We start from the raw sequence: 17,817 nt of genomic DNA, 5'->3' as shown, positions 1-17,817 counted from the left end.
GCAACCAAGGTACAGGTCCTTAGGGGGAACCGAACCCAGGTCTCTCGGGACCACAGGCCAACGCTCTAACCGCTTAGCCAAACTGGCTAGGGCAGTTAAAATATTTTTTTTTTGAAAAGCAATTAAAAAAAAAGCAGATACACTGTACTTCAAATGAAAAACTTTTGTTCTTCAAAGGATACTATCAACAAAGTGAAAAAACAACCCACAAAATGGGATATGTTTGCAAATCATACATCAGATAAGGGACTAGTATCTCAAATAAAGAACTCTTACAACTCAACAATAAAAAGACAACTAACCCAATTTAAAAATGGACAAAGGATCTGAGTAGTCATTTCTCCAAAGAAGATATGCAAGTGAACAATTAGCATATGAAAAGATGCTCAACATCATTAGTCATGAAAGAACTGGAAATTAAAATCAACTACAATGAAATACCACTTCACCCTCACTATGATGATGATAACGAAAAAGACTGATAACAACAAATGTTGACAAGGATGAAGAAAAACTGGAACCCTCATATACTGCTGGTTAGATTGTAAAACGGTGCAGCTACTTTGGAAAAGTTAAACATAAAGTTATCACATGACCCAACAATTCTATTCCCAAAAGAAATAAAAACATACATCCACACAAAAAGCTTTTATGTAAATATCTGCAGTAGTATTAATCAGAACCAAAAGGGAACAATTCGAAAATACAACAATTAGTAAATGAGTAAACAAAATGTAGTATAGTTATATAATGAAATATTACTCAGCCATAAAAAGGAATTAAGTAATGATACATGCTACCATATGGATGAACCTTGAAAACATTATGCTAAATGAGAGAAGCCAGTCTCAAACAACCATATATTATATGACTGCATAAAATGTCTAGAATAGCCTAACCAGTGTGGCTTGGTGTATTGAGCATTGTCCTATGGACTGAGAGGTCCCAGTTCAATTCCCAGTCAGGGCACTTGCCTGGGTTGTGGGCTCAACCCCCAGTGCAGGACATGCAGGAGGCAGCCAATCGATGTTTCTCTCATCGATGTTTCTATCTCTCTCTCCCTTCCTCTCTCTCTAGAAAGTCAATAAAAACATATTTTAAAAAAATAGAATGTCCAGAATAGGCACAGAGACAAAAATCAGTGGTTGCTTAAGTGCTAGAGGGAATGGGAGGGTTGGGGAGTGATATTAAAGGGCACAGGGTTTCTTTTGAGATAAAAATGTTCTAAAATTGATTGTGGCGATAGCTGACCATATCTGTGAATATACTAAAAACCATTTAATTGTACATTTTAAATGTGTGAGTGGTCTGGTATGTTAATCGTATCTTACTAAAAGTATTAAGAAGAAGAAAAAGAAAAAAAGGAAATCTGCTGTGAGAGCCGTCAGTTCCAAAATAATAAGTTTCTTCAGGAACACTGTTGACACACTCATCTTCAAGGCCTCACGAGGCAGCTTTGGGCTAAAATCTCCCAGCAATGCTAAGTTGTCTTAATGGTTTGCTAAATGATATATTTATCACATGGCTGTATAATTGCAATAAGTTCAAATCAAACAGTAATGGGGAATAGGAACTAGAACATTCACTACTAAATAAAGTTCTAAATCCTAAAACTATGCTAAAATACTAGAAATAAAAACATAAGATTTTGGTTGAATGACTTCTTTTGTTGCTAAGTATCCTAATGATATATTAATAATAATTGCAAGGGACAACACAAGAGGTAAAAAATCTACAAGCTCTGCAATTAGCACCCTGATAACTTATCAAAGAAACATTAATAAAGCAGATTCAACCACATTTTATTTGATCTTTAAAGCCTACATAGTAGACCTGATTTTAATGCTGCATATGTGCTACCTTAGCAACATATAGTGTTTATGAAATAAAGTAGATTCACCAACACAAAGAAAAGTAACATCATGGAGTAGAAGACATTTAGCACCCAGGTTATCACTCGGGCATGACTTGGTACTCCCCTGCTCAATGTTGACAGTAAATGAACAAGTACAGTGGCCAAGACCTAAATAGGGCATAATATGTAACTAGGCTCATGACAGTCACCCCATCTGGTAAGCCACCTAGACAAGCAGAGATTCTGGCCAAGAATCTAGAATGAAGATTAGAGGAGTATCAGTTGTGATCTGGAGACTAGCTGTAGTCACAGAGGTTATAATTCACCTGCTGATCTTACTCTTGTAAATTCCCCAGAGAAAGAGACAAAACACAATGCTAGAGGAGTTGCTTTCACATGGGGTGAATTTACTATATGAAATGAATCCATATAGCATAATGAATGCAGTGACCAGATACTCCCTTATGGATCAAGGCATTCATTCCTCTAACTGCCAGGAGAGCTAGCTACTAACAGCTCACAACTGTCTTCCTCCGCGATCTGCCCTCAATGAAAGTATTATGGGTTGAATTCTTTGAAAGCAGACACTGAGATGGACTTTGGGATGCAAGATACTTATTTAGAAATCAACACCTGTGAAGGAAAGGAAGCAGAAGCAGAACTGGGAAGAGGAAAAAGTCAAACTGCAATATAAGCCTGACAACTAGGTATAGCTCTCTGGAGCAAAATGAAGCTAGACCACCAACTTACACCATACACAAGAATAAACTCAAAATGGATAAAATACTTAAATGTGACTTGTGAATCCATAAAAATCCTAGAAGAAAACGTAGGCAACAAAATTTCAGACATCCCACACAGCAGAATTTTCACTGATACAACACCTAAGGCAAGAGAAACAAAGAAAAAAAAATGAACACATGGGACTACATCAAACTAAAAAGCTTCTGCACAGCAAAAGAAACAACCATCAAAATGGAATGGGAGTCCACTATATGGGAGAGCATAATTGCCAACAATACATCAGATAAGGGGTTAATTTCCAAAATATATAGAGTACTCATACAACTCAACAACAACAAAAAGACAAAGAACCCAATTAGAAAATGGGCAGAGGAACTAGAGACACTCTCCAAACAGGATATACAAATGGCCAAGAGACATATGAAAAAATGTTCAATGTCACTGATCATCAGAGAGATGCAAATTAAAACAACAATGAGGTATCACCTCACACCTGCCAGAATTGCTGCCATCAACAAATCATCAAACAGCAAGTGCTGGCGAGGGTGTGGAGAAAGGGGGACTCTAGTACACTGCTGGTGGGAATGCGAACTGGTACAGCCACTATGGAAAACACTATGGTGTTACCTCAAAAAGTTAAAAATTTAACTGCTATTTGACCCAGTGATCCCACTTTTAGGAATACACCCTAAGAAGTTTGAAACACCAATCAGAAAGAATATATGTACCCCTATGTTCATAGCAGCACTATTTACAATTGCTAAGATCTGGAAATAGCCCAAGTGTCCACCAATATATGAGTGGATAAAAAAGCTGTGGTTCATATATTCAATGAAATACCATGCAGCTGCAAGAAACAAAGATCTCTTATCCTTTGAGACAACATGGAGGGACCTGGAGAGTATTATCCAAAGTGAAACAAGCCAATCAGAGAAAAACAAATATCACATGATCTCACTTATTTGTGGAATATAATGAACAAAACAAACTGATGAACAAAATAGGCCCAGAGACACAGAAGTAGGGTACAGACTGACAAACCTCAGAAGAGGGGGTGAGGGGAGAGGGAAGAGATAAACCACTTATGCATGTATGTGTAACCAATGGACATAGACAACAATGCTGGGGACAGGGCAGAGGAGGGAGGGAATCGGGAGGAGGGAGTCAATGAGGGGAAAAGGAACAACATCTGTAACAAAAATAAATTAATATAAATAATTTTAAAAATAAGTAAAAGAAGAAAAAACAAAACAAAAAAATACAAGCCTGACAACCAGGTATAGCTCTCTGAAGCAAGTTTCATCTGTCAGAGAGTCTCATATTAGACTGAAATAGTTGGACCTTCATACCCCAACCTTGCTCAGCCATTTGCTCCTAGAAGATTATGACCTCAGGTGAAGCAGCTCTCCATATCTGAGGTAAATGCTGAACTAGCTGACAGTTGGAAGCTGTCTGCTAAAAGCACCTTCTGCAGCTAGTAAGGGGAAATGCAAGTTCATCTCCATCTCTACCACAGAAACTGCCTCACCCAAGGTTATGCTTCCTCCCCCTCAGGTCAGCCCACATCTAATTCCAAACAACTATGAAGTGTCATCCTAGCTCTAGAGTTCCAAAAAAGACCGACTAAAATCTCTGTTGCACCTGCATCAGTTCAACCTCTCTGCCCTCCCAATCTTGCTTCCCTCATTCCAAGTGTTGTTCCTCAATGAATTTTTTTTTTTTTTTTTTATCCTCACCCGAGGATATTTTTCCATTTTTTGTACAGATAGAGTGGGAGGGAGAGAGAGGAAGAGAGAGAGAGAGAGAGAAACATTGACGTGAAGGGACACATCGAGTGGCTGCCACCCGCACGACCAACCAGGGCCGGGGACAAACTGCAACCGAAGTACGTGCCCTTAGCGGGAACCGAACCCGGGTTTCTCCGGACCGCAGGCCAACGCTCTAACCGCTGAGCCAAACTGGCCAGGGCCTCAATGAATTTTTTTAGAGAGTTTATTTTTGTTTTTTTTATCTTTATTGTTGAATGTATAACAGATGTTCCTCATTTTCCCCCCATTGACCCCCTCCTCCCCGCTCACACCCCCCTCCTGCCTTTTCCCACACTGTTGTCTGTGTCCATTTTGCATATATGCATATAAGTTCTTTGGTTTATTTCTTCCCATGCCCCAAACCCCCTTCCCTTTGAGGTTTGTCAGTCTAGCAACCAATTTGTACTTGTTAATCCCTTCACCTTTTCCACCCATTCCTCTAACCCCCCTCCCATCTGGCAACCAACAAAATGTTCTCTGTATCTATGAGAATGTTTCTGTTCTGCTTGTTCATTTTGTTTGTAGATTCAATTGTCGACAGATATGCATTCATTGCCATTTTGTTTGTTCATATTTTTTCTTTTTCTTCACGAAGACCCTTCGACATTTCATATACTAATGGTTTGGTGGTGATGAACTCCTTTAGCTTTTCCTTGTCTGGGAAACTCTTTATATGGCCATCGATTCTAAATGACAGCTTTGCAGGATAGAGTAATCTTGGTTGTAGGTTCTTGCTTTTCATCACTCTGAATATTTCTTGCCACTCCTTTCTGGCCTGCAAAGTTTCTTTTGAGAAATCAGCTGAAAGTCTTATGGGGGCTCCCTTATAGGTAACTAACTGCTTTTCTCTTGCTGCTTTTAAGATTCTCTCTTTGTCTTAAACCTTTTGCATTTTAATGATGATATGTCTTGGTGTGGGCCTCTTGGGGTTCATCTTGTTTGGGACTCTGTGCTTCCTGGACGTGTGTGTCTGTTTTCTTCACCAAGTTAGGGAAGTTTTCTGCCATTATTGTTTCAAATAGATTTTCGATTTCTTGTTCTCTCTCTTCTCCTTCTGGCACCCCCAAGATGCAAATGTTGGCACACTTGAAGTTGTCCCAGAGGCTCCTTACTCTATCTTCATTTTTTTGGATTCTTTTTTTCTTTTTGCTGTTCTGATCGGGTGTTTTTTGCTACCTTATATTCCAATTCAATGGTTTGCTTCTTGGCTTTACCTACTCTACTATTGAATCTGTGTAAATTATTCCTTATTTCAGTTAGTGCCTCCTTCATTTCTGACTGTGCATCCTTCATTTCTGACTGGTCCTTTTTTATACTCTTGAGGCCCTCACTAAGTTCACTGAGGTTCTCACTAAGTTCATTGAGCATCCTTATAAGCAGTGTTTTGAACTCAGCATCTGTTAGGTTGCTTATCTCCATTTCACTTAGTTCTTTTCCTGGGATTTTGTTCTGTTCTTTCATTTGGGACCTGTTTCTTTGTCTCCTCATTTTGGCTGCCTCCCTATGTTTGTTTCTATGTATTGCTTAACAAGAGGTATGGAGCTAGCTGAGACCAGATGCTGCTTGTTTGAAAGAAGTTAGGAAAACCTGAAGCAGGATCCAATCCTATGGTTAAGCAACTAGCAACAGCTTGGGTGAGCCTGAAAGTTGGGTAGGGCGGGGCCTCAGGGAATCACCAGGGCAGGGCAAACAGTGTGAGCTAGGTTGCTGGAGTCCCAGACATGGCGGCTGTCTGCTGGCCTCGTGAAGGAAGGGCTCACCAAAGGCACAAAAGCCTCTGACAGCACGTCTGTCCCCGAGAAAGCCCCCTCTCCAGTCCTCGCTCAATGTCAAACAGCTCAGTTCTTCCCTGTATGTCTCTGGTGCCCCTTGAGCTGCCTCCCCTCCAAGCTTAGAGGGAATGAGTCCGATAAGTCTGTGCGCGGGCCCTTTAAGAGGAGCTGCTTGGGGCTCCAGCCTCCCTGAGCCTCAGTATTCGCTGGTTTTTACAGCCAGAAGTTATGGGGACTTCTCTTCCTGGCACTGGAACCCTGAGCAGGGCGCCTGGTGTGGGACGGGGACCCCTCAGTCCTCAGTGAGGACCTTCCCAGCCGAGATATCCTTCTAATTTTTTTCCACCACACATGGGTGTGGGACCAGCCCACCCGCCTCCGCCCCTCCTACCAGTCTCGATGTCGCTACTTCTTTAATTTCGTGGTTGTAGGACTTCCATTCAGCTTGATTTCAGGAGTCTCTGAATGATGGTTGTTCTGTAGTTTAGTTGTAACTTTGATGTGGTTATGGGAGGACGCAATACTGCGTTTACCTACCCGCCATCTTGACCAGAAGTCCCTCAATGAATTTTCTGCACACAAATCTCCATCTCAGAGTCTACTTCCCAAGGAACATGACCCAAAAAACCTGATTCCATAGGAAGATGCAATAAAAAGGTAGCTATGACCTACTCTGTTCAGTACCTCATAGGATATTATTGTATTTCAGCTAGGGCAAATCATTAAAACTCAGTTGCCTATGGTTAAAATAATGTCAAGTCACCATTCCGCTGAAACAAAAAAAGCAACTTATACAGCAGCATTTAGATAAGTAGCAGATGAGATTAATATATCAGAGATGCCAAAACTGAAATATTTAACTGGTGGAAGTTGCAAACAGTAGAGCTGTGTTAACCTTTAAGAAAGTATTCAATGTATAACCTGAAAATAAATAGAATAAGAAAGGTTAATGAATCACATTCACCTAGATTATATATATCAAGGCTCAAAGGCAATAGAGAAATTAATTGTAAAATTTTTATCAAGAAAAGGAAAATCTTTTGCATAAATTAATAGTTCATGAACTTATTTGACTCACGGGCCCCTTGAGACTCAAATGACAGTTATGTAGTGTCTTCCCTCAAAAATATCCAAATGTTTTTGTAAAATTTGAAAGTAATTTCAGAAGTTCGTGGATCCCTGAAAATCATTTACTGATGTCAGATTAAGAACCCTTGACCTAAATCAGGTTTACAAGGGTAATGACATCTCTCTAACCCATGTTAACTTAAAAGTCAAATGATGCTGACCACGCCCTGGCCAAGTATCTCAGTTGGTTAGAGTGTTGTCCCAATATGCTAGGGTTGCAGGTTCAATCCCTGGTCCAGGCACATACAAGAATCAATCAATGGCCCAGGCTGGTTTGGCTGAGTGGTTAAAGCGTCAGCCCATGGACCAGAGAGACTTGGGTTTGGTTCCCGCTAAGGGCATGTACCTCGGTTGCAGTTTGTCCCCAGCCCCATGGGGTTGTGAGGGTGGCAGCCAGTCGATATGTTTCTCTCACATCGATGTTTCTCTCTCTTCCTACCTCTCTCCTTCCCACTTTATCTGAAGACAAATGCGAAAATGTCCTCGGGTGAGGATAAAAAAAAAGAATCGATCAATGAACGCATAAATGGGTGGGACAACATATCAATGTCCCACACACACACACATACACACACTCCCTTCCACTCTCTCTAAGAATCAATGAAAAAAATATCCTTGGGCCCTGGCCAGTTTGGCTCAGCGGTTAGAGCGTCGGCCTGCGGTCTGGAGAGACCCGGGTTCGGTTCCCGCTAAGGGCACGTACTTCGGTTGCAGTTTGTCCCCGGCCCTGGTTGGTCGTGAGGGTGGCAGCCACTCGATGTGTCCCTTCACGTCGATGTTTCTCTCTCTCTCCCTTCCTCTCTCTCCCTCCCACTCTATCTGTACAAAAAATGGAAAAATATCCTCGGGTGAGGATAAAAAAAAAAAAGAAAAGAAAAAAATATCCTCGGGTGGGGATGAACAACAAAAAAAAAATTTGATTTTTTTATCCTGCATTCTGTATCATGTTAACATATGATAAAAAAAAGAAAGAAACATGAATTTTTTAGCTAAACTTGACAGATTGAAAGATAAATGTCATTGTTTTTTAGTAGGAGGCAGTATTTACCATATAAATGAATAAATACTTTTTTTTTTTTTGTTAATCCTCACCCAAGGATATTCTTCCATTAACTTTTTTAAATAGAGTTAGAGGGAGGGAGGAAGAAAGAGAGAGAGAAACATTGATATGAGCCACATCGACTGGCTGCCTCCCACACGACCTAAACCGGGCCAGGGATCAAACCTACAACCCAGGTATGTGCCCTTGACCAGGAATCAAACCCACAACCCTTTGGTCTATGGACCAACACAATAACCTGTGCGCCAAACTAGCCAGGGCTGAATAAAGACATTTAAATTTTTAAAATATATATATTAATTATCTTTAAAATCTAAAGCTCTATCCTTGAGAAATTCATCTTCAATAGGAATTCAACTAAAGCTTTCATTTGAAAAAGCTGATAAATTATCATTCTTCCCACAAAACAGATGGTCAACATAAAAGATACATGCATGTTGTAATACTCAAACTACTTAATGCTACCTGCTTATTTTATGCACAAGATTGAAGCCTTTTCCATATCTTCTAATATCATATTCATACTAAAAATTCAGGCTTCTCTTTTTTTTTCATTTTAGTTATATTACACTGAGATGTCCATTCTTAACATTAACTATTCAACAAACATTTACTGAGGATTGTGTGTAACATGCTGGTGAGGAGAGGTAGAGAACACATTGCTTTAAGAAAAAAATGGATTTTATTTATTTTGTTTTTATTTTTTAATCCTCACCGGAGGATATTTTTACAATAATCGTCAGACAGAGTGGGAGAGAGGGAGAGAGAGAGAGAAACATCGATGTGAGAGAGACACATCAATTGGTTGCCACCCACATGACCCCAACTGGGGCCAGGGACAAACCACAACCTAGGTACATGCCCTTGGCCGTAATCGAATCTGGGACTCTTTGGTCCACAGGCCAATGCTCTAACCACTGAGAAAACCAGCAAGGGCAACAATGTGATTTAAAACTTAGTAAGTTTCTACCCTAAAAACTGTTACCACCGACCAGCCGGTGTGGCTCAGAGCGGTGACCCATGCACCAAGAGGTTGTCGGTTCGATTCCCAGTCAGGGCACGTGCCCAGGTAGTGGCCTGATCCTCAGTGGGGGGCATGCAGGAGACAGTCATTCAATGTTCTCTCTCATCAATATTTCTATCTCTCTCTCCCTTCCTCTCTCTCTAAAATCAATTAAAAAATTATTTTAAAAAAATGTTACCGCTTACCCCTTAAAGATATACACCTGCCTTCTGTGTTGGAGTATCTTATATATAAATTAAGTAATTTTTCCCCACATGAAGTTTTATTATGATTTTATATCAATTCTAAGTAACACACATGCTATATATCTTTTTAGGTGAGGATATCTTTTGTTCTCCCAAATAAAATTCAACAACTGTAATACTGTTACTGCTGCATTTCACAAAAATTATACTACAGAACTTCACTGGCATTTATTGATAATATACAGTGCTCATAATTATAAACATACTTCTTTATGTTTAAACTATGGATAACTTCTTGAAATGAACCTTTTTATTATAATTGACTTTTTAATTACACTTCTTCCACATAAGGTAGTTCTTAGTATTGTGGCCCACTAGTCTGGAAGAGTATCCAGTGACAAATTATATAATTATTAGAAAATATGTAGACTGAAAATAGTCTAAGGTTTTGTTGACATCAACTGACAGAATCTACAAAAATTTCTGAATAAATATTTATATAATTAGGATCTACCAGAAGAGATTTTTAAAATCCAAATATTCAAGTAAATATTTCTGTATTTAAGAGATAAAAACTGTTAATGCTTCTTTTTCCCCAAACTATTCAGATCTCTTTGAAAAGGCATAAACCTCCTTAAGTTTTATCAAACAAAGAGAAATTAATTTGGAATATGATGGATAGCAAAAAAGGGTCCATATAAGTAAATTATAGTTGTCCCATTCTGCAGACTCCTGAATAAGTATTTTCCCACAGTTTATACTATTGCTATTTCCATGGGCTTCTTAAGCAGGTTAAAAATGTGATGCTTGCCCTGGCTGAGCCAAAGCTCAGCGGTTGGAGCATAGGCCTGTGGACCAGAGGGTCCTGGGTTTGGTTCCCGCTAGGGGCATGTACCAAAAAAAAAAGATACGATGCTTAAAGCATCTGAACTCTATTACCTTCATAATACTGAGAGATCAGACTCTAAGTCTATTCACACCGCTTCAAATTTACAGATGTCCATGAAAAGACTAATTTACAATTTTCCCCTTTTAAAAGGAAACATACTTCTGATTCAATGCTGTTATGTAAAATAAATGTATCCTTTGAGCTTAACAACCTATAGTTCTCCCATTTGTTTACATCAAGCTGGGAAAGTTTTAGTTGAGATTCAAAATCTGATGTTTTCTACAGAAACAAAATCTGATGCTTTTCAGACAGTCCATGATTTCCCATTACCAGATTCCATATGAAAAGTAATCAGAAGTTACTGAATTTAATAGATCTACTTTTTGTACAATATTTTATTGTTGCCTAATTTGTTTCCTTTCAAAATTTTTGTTTTGTGTTGTGCTATTTTCTTTCCTTTTAAGATTTACTTATTTTTATTTTATGGTCTTTCTGTTTTCATAATTTAAATCCCCTTAGGAATCTTTTCTTTAAAAAAAATGTTGTTGCCCTAGCCTGTCTGGCTCAGCGGTTAGAGCATCGGCCTGTGGTCCAAAGAAACCCGGGTTCGGTTCCCACTGAGGGCACGTACCTCGGTTGCAGTTTGTCCCCAGCCATGGTTGGTCGTGCAGGTGGCAACCACTGGATGTGTCCCTTTCACATCGATGTTTCTCTCTCTCTCTCTCTTACTCTCTCACTCTCTCCCTCCCACTCTATCTGAACAAAAAATGGAAAAATATCCTTGGGTGAGGATAAAAAAAATTAAAGAAAAAAAATGTTGTTAAGCTCTAGCCAGGGGTCATTCGGGAGGCAGCTAATGGATGTGTCTTTCTCACATTGATGTTTCTCTCTTTCTCTCTCTCTCCCCCTCCCTTCCACTTTATCTGAAAAGTCAACGGAAAAATATCCTTGGGTGAGGATAAAAAACATTTTTTTAATGTTGTTATAGAAATATCCTATCTTCCCTTCCTTCCTAAAGCATCAGTCTTCACTAACTTCCCAATTCGGAGGTCATAACTATGGCTTGGAAACAGTAAGGAAATATGTAGAATTTTTCATTAGCACCAATTATTAGTAATTAAATTGAGTTTGAAGTGAAGTTATAAACTGAAGAACATGATAACTATCCTGCTTTCTAAATTATTTTCTCACTCATCTTTTGACAATACTTTTATGAAACCTATCTTCTAGATTAAGTCACATATTCACATTTTAAATTTAAGAGATGAGTCCCTAATTTTACATTTTAAAAGATGGTTCACATCCTGCCAGTGTGGCTCAGTGGTTGAGCATAGACCCATGCACCAAGAAATCATTGGTTATATTCCCAGTAGGGCACATACCCAGGTTATGGGCCCAAGCTCCAGTGTGGGGCATGCAGGAGGCAGCCAATTGATGTTCTCTCTCATCGATGTTTCTATCCCTCTCTCTCCTTCTTTCTTCCTCTCTCTCTAAAATCAATAAAGAAAAAAGAATTTGTTTAATGGTTCACGCCATATACAGAACTCATAATGATACAGAATGGCACATCCTTTTCTTTCACACTCATTAGCATAAATTAAGGTCAGAAGAATAAAGATTACATAGCTCATGATTCTCAAACAGCATTACATACTAAAAGTAATTAATTCATTCTCCTACCTACCTTCGTTTATGAAGTCCAAAGTGAGACTTTTATGTGTCTTTTCTCCCCTCCCCAAAGCTATCATACAAAAGCTCATCACTCCCAATAAGCATGCTAACTATTACATTATAAAAGAAAAATATCTGATTTAAATATGACCTGGATCACCCACAAAATCTGATTTCATTTGGAACTTGACATTATAGTCACTTTAAAAATATATACCTCTTTAAAACTTTTCCTCTCCCTCATTTGCCCCCTCACATTTGAAAATTCTTTCAAATCCATCTCTTACTATAATGATTACTTAAATTGACACTTTTCAATTTAAAATATTGTGAACAAGAATCTTAAAAGTTAACTGATCTAAGCTTATACAAAGAATAAAGTTTACAAAATAGAGAAATGCCTATATTCATTTTCATGTTTTCAGTATTTCACTGTTAAAGCTGTACATCTTAATTATCAGATTTTTCAATTCATTCTTTCAAAAATACACAAAGGACTAGCCTTTTTCAAATAAAACTTCCTCAATCCACTGTGACTGTATTGTGACACAGGATAAATTTACATTTCATATTTGCAAAACAAAGTGTGGAATACTGTTGTTTTAAAAAGAAACACAGGATTCAGTGAGTCTCAATAACCAGAAATAGATTACTTTACATGAAACACCCCAATGTATTATTCTTCAATAGAAAAAAAAAAAAATCACGTATGTTAGTTTTACCTGGGGAGAAGAGAACTAGATCTTGGAGTATGTGTGTTCCTGTGCTTAATTCTAAAAACAACCTCTCTCCAACTCCTTTCAAAAAATCGATATTTTTCAAAAAATATGAGCATATAATGCACAATAAAATGCATAAAGATAATGTGGACTTCCAGAATGCTACAATAATCCAAACAGAAAGAAATCAGTGCTTTAATCTTAGACAATGTCATTTTTTCCCCTTTCTCCCTAACCATTCCAGAAATTAGAACTACTGTATTTGTATATTTATTAAGATTAACAAACAGACTAGAAGCTCCAGAGGAGTAAAAGAAAAAGAAATCATCTTCCCACATACAAAAAGCAAATACGAAGACCTGTTAAATGAGAAGCAGTTTGACCAGCTTTTGATTTACCCCAGTGTGACAAGGAAGACAGACCCCACCCCCACTCCAGATTGTGTAGCTTTTTTCCTTGGGTGGGGGTGTAGAGAAACGAAGCTGTCACATTTCCATCTTCGGTTATTGTTAAGTCCGCAGCCTAGATTCCCAAGTACTACTGATCCAGGATAAAAAACATTAAAGCAAAACATTTAAATTGCCTGAAATGCGCTGTATTTTGTTGATTTTTTTTCCAGTTTTAAAGTTAATTATACACAGCTTCAATCTGCTATAACTATAGATTGCATTTGACAGCCTGTCCCTCAAACATTCCCTATTAAGACCACTTGCTCCAGATTCACTAACAATTCTCTCCTCTCTAAACTTAAATTAGAAAAATGCATTTCCGAAATTATTACATCCAAAAAGGCATTCCTTCCCATCCTTTTTGCTTTTGGTGTGGGTATAGAATGAAGAGTAAATAAGAGACCTATTCGCTCTTCAAACAAAATGAAATGGGGGTAGAGGGCCAGTAGGGGGGGAAGAGCAGCAGTGGAACCGAATGAAATGTTGAGAAAAGTTTTTGTGTGGGTAGTTTGCCCTTGGGCAGGGGAACAGGAGTTGGGCAGAAAGCCGGTGTCTCGACCCCGGGCTCGGGCAAAGAGAAGGCACCTGCGGAAGAAGAGGCCGGGACCAGAGAAGAGCCGGGCGAGCACCTACCGACTTGCAGCACGTTCTCCACAGAGCCGCTGTCCAGCAGACGGATGCCCCGGCGGAACGGCAGCCCCTCGCGGGCTGCTCCGGCCGCAGCGCCCAGACCGGGGGACGCCCCCGCCGCAGTAGCCCCGGGGGCGGAGCCGGCCGAAGCGGCGGCCCCGGGGGGTGGCGGCGGCCCCTCCTCAGCCGGCGAAGCCCCCGCGGCGCAGCCAGCCGCGCCGGCGCCGGGGCCGCCCCGGTACTGGAAGCTGGAGTACATGCAGATCTCCCGCTCATTTCGCGGGAAGGACCAGTAGACGATGCGGCGCTGCACGGGCTCCGGGATCCGCTCGAAGCGCTCCTCCACCCGCTCGTACGCCCACTTTTCCGCCACTGTCTTGGCGGCGCAGTCCAGCAAGGACTCAGGCTGCAGGTGGGGGCGGGCCCCGGAGGGCAGGCAGCTACTGCCGACACCCCCCACCCCGCCGCTGGCCGCCCCGGGCGCACCGCGAGTGTGGTGAGCCCGCGGGCTGGGCCACGAGCACAGGCGCTTGGCCGGAGAGACTGGCGGCGGCGAGAGCAGCTCCTCTCGCTCACCTCCTTCCGCCATTGCTGGGGACTGACTGACTGACTGAGGCGGCGGCGGCCGCGGCGGCACCGACTGCGGCGGAGACCCCGGCCACGGCCACGCGCCCCGCGCAAGCGCCCAGCCTGCGGCGCCGGGGTGGGGCGGGCGGGGCGAGCAAACCCGCGGGCCGGCCGGCCCGAGTGGGGTGCTTGGGCCGGGCCAGTGCGCGCGCCGCGAAGGCCGACGGGGGCGGCCTGAGGACTAGCGCGAAGCGGCGCGCGCTGTCCGGGCCGCGGCGAGCGCGAGAAGGGGCGGGAGCGAGCGTGGGGCGGCGGCGCGCGCCAGGCGCAGACAGCCCAGAACGCGCGCCCAGCGCTCGCGTGGGGCCGACGGCCACCTAGGGGCGAGGAGCGCGGGGCACCCTTGCCAGTTCGCACGCCTCCACCCCACCTGCCGCCCGGCCAGAGAGGAGTGCACTGTGTGGCCGAGTGAAATGGTCCGGCCTTGGGCCATCCGACGAGCCGCCTCCGTGAAGTTCTAGGCTTGCAGGCACCGGGAGAAAGAAACTCAAAATCAGGCTCCTGTAGTAGAGACAGGAGACTATCACAGCCGAACGGAGGATCTGGCAGAAAGATGCTGGCAAGATACCAGGAAAAAATCTGAAGGCTCAAGTGATGAAAACTCCTCACGCCACAACGGTAGAATACAGGCGGCTGTGTCCTCCAGAGCCAAAGTCGCACCAGCCCCTGACTGGACAGAGAGGCGCCAAGATCTCCCCGCCACAGCGACTGCACCCTCCTAGGGTTCTGGAGGGTTTAGCAGCTCGCATCCTAGGAAACAAAAACATTTTGTGTGGTTTTTGATAGAATTCTCCGAGTCCCTGTCCCTAATCTAAATTAGGGCTTTCTTTTTTTCTTACTTGGCTCAGTCTTCTACACTTTCATATTAGTTATAACAAGTTGACACATATTTTTATATATTTGTGCAAAGTCAGACTGCCCAACTGACTGTAAACTCCATCAGAGTGAGGATCCCTTTTTAAAATTTTCAGTCTGTTTTCTTCACTATAATTTATCTTCTGTCCTTCAGGGGTTTTCCTTGGAATTACAGTAAATTTGCATATTAATTTGGGGGCAACTATAAACTAAAATCTTTATAGTATATCTTCCTTTATATGGTTCTTCTTGACCAATCTTTTAAAAATATCTAAATATTTTATCACTTATTTTGTAACCCTAGTGATTGCTAGATCTTTTCCAAAATATCGTTAAACAAGAAACAATCTGGCCCTGGCTGGGTAGCCAGTTGGTTGGAGTGTCATCCAGGTTCCATCCCCAGTCAGAGCACATGCTGGGATCAACCAATGAATGAATGCATGAGTGGGTGGAACAGCAAACCTATGTCTGTCTGTCTCTTTCCCCCCACCTCCCTTTCTCTCTCTCGCAAAAATAAATAAATAAATAATCTCACCACTGGTAGTTTAACATCTAGTTAGCGAGATTAGATGTAACATGGACAATTAAATAACAACAACAGTAGAAGACTAGAATAATACAAAAAAGCAGTAGCTTCAGAGGCTTGTCACGTGACTTGAAGCAGTAATTATTTTGGGAATTAGAAAAAAGATCACTTTGAATAGAAATTATGAAAGGAAACTTTATAGTCTTATTTCATCTAGATCTTGAAGAATGAATAGAATTCGAATAGGCCAAAGGCTTAAGGAGGGAATTTTAATTGGGTTGAACAACTTCAGCAAAAACCTGAAAGCTGAAAATACAAAACATTTTCATGGAACTGTTCAAAATAAATATGGTTTCCCTGGCCAGTGTGGATCAGTTGGTTGGAGCATTGTCCCATACCACCAGAAGGTGGCAGGTTTGATTCCCTGTCAAAGCACATACCCAGGTTGTGGGTTCCATCACCTGTCAGGTCGGGTGTGGGAAGTAAACTGGTCCCTGTTTCTCTCTCACATCTCTCTCTTCCTCTCTCTAAAATCAATAAAATTAAATTAAATTAAATTTTTATCTTTAAAAATAAATAAATCTGGTTATAAAAAGACTGGTAAATAAAGATTAGGGCCCTGGCCAGTTTGGCTCAGCAGTTAGAGTGTTGGCCCACGGATCAGAGAGTCCCAGTTTGGTTCCCGCTAAGGGCACGTTCCTCCATTGAGGTTTGTTCCCGGCCCTGTTGGGGTCATGTGGGTGGCAACCACTCGATGTGTCTCTCTTCCTCTCTCCTTCCCGCTCTACCTGAAGATAAATGTAAAACTGTCCTCAGGTGAGGATAAAAAAAAATTAAAAATAAAAATAAATAAAGATTAGGTCTTTTAAAGCCAAATTATGAATAATCTTAAATGCCAGGTTAAGGAATCTGAAGATGAATATACAATATGGGCAATGGGGAACCAATACAGTGAAAATTGTTAGACATCTATATAGCATTATAACACTGAATATAATCTTCTTTTTCCACCTCTTTGCCCAAAATAGTCTGTACTTTGTACTTAGCACATTAATAAATCTTCTATAAATGTTTCATGAATGAATAAATGAATGATCTGGCTGTGATGTGGAGAACCTATTTAAAGGGGAGAAATGGGAGATATAGAAACCTCTTAGGTACCTACCTACTCCAATAATCTGGCCATGAGTTTTTAGTGACCTCAACTCAGATGACAAAAGGAAAACAAAGATTTCCCTGAATGAAGTGCTTCTGCCCTATTGTTACTAAAAACTGATATAATTAATATTTATTAACATCTACCATATACTTAGAGTAGCAGGGTAATTGTTTCATATATAGGCATCAAGTTACACTTTGTGTTTTCTGGTATATTTGCCATTTTTAAACAAATAAAAATAAATTATTTTTGAGGCATTATAACTTAAATATAGTGAGGGATACTAGGTTTAGACAGTCTGCGCATTAAGAATGGGAAATAAAACCACCCTGGCTGATTTGGCTCATTGATTAGAGCATTGGCCCGAGAACCAAAGAGTCCTGGGTTTGATTCCAGTCAAGGACACATACCTTGGTTTTGTTCGGTCCTGGCCCTGGTAGGGGTCATGCAGGAGGCAACCAATCCCCCCCCCCACACACACACACACACACTCTATCTGAAGATAAATAGAAAAATATCCTCGGGTGAGGATTTAAAAAAAAAAAAAGAAGAAGAAGAAGAATGGAAAAAAATCATATGTGGACCTGAGCTGGGACTGGAAATTGATACAGAGGAAGTTGCAGGGAGATAAGGAGGCAAGGGCATCTAATAATAATGATACTTAAAATTGATACAGTTTTTTACAGTTTTCAGCTAGGAAATAAAGCATTGCTAAA

General features: G+C 41.0%; 1 protein-coding gene across 1 annotated transcript in view; it reads right to left on the bottom strand.

Annotated features, from left to right (window-relative positions):
• ZSWIM5 (zinc finger SWIM-type containing 5) overlaps positions 1 to 14,786 on the bottom strand; it is a 184,973-nt gene extending 170,187 nt beyond the window's left edge. The window contains exon 1 of the mRNA XM_036256434.1: positions 13,938 to 14,786. Within this exon, the coding sequence (XP_036112327.1) occupies positions 13,938 to 14,523 (586 nt within the window). The 5' untranslated portion in view covers positions 14,524 to 14,786. The remainder of the gene's footprint in view (positions 1 to 13,937) is intronic.
• Positions 14,787 to 17,817: the final 3,031 nt, after the last annotated feature.

Source organism: Molossus molossus, unplaced genomic scaffold, assembly GCF_014108415.1.
Source record: "Molossus molossus isolate mMolMol1 unplaced genomic scaffold, mMolMol1.p scaffold_m16_p_12, whole genome shotgun sequence".
Lineage (NCBI taxonomy): Eukaryota > Metazoa > Chordata > Mammalia > Chiroptera > Molossidae > Molossus > Molossus molossus.
Note: the sequence above shows the minus strand (reverse complement) of the source record. Positions and strands in the feature narration are given on the sequence as shown.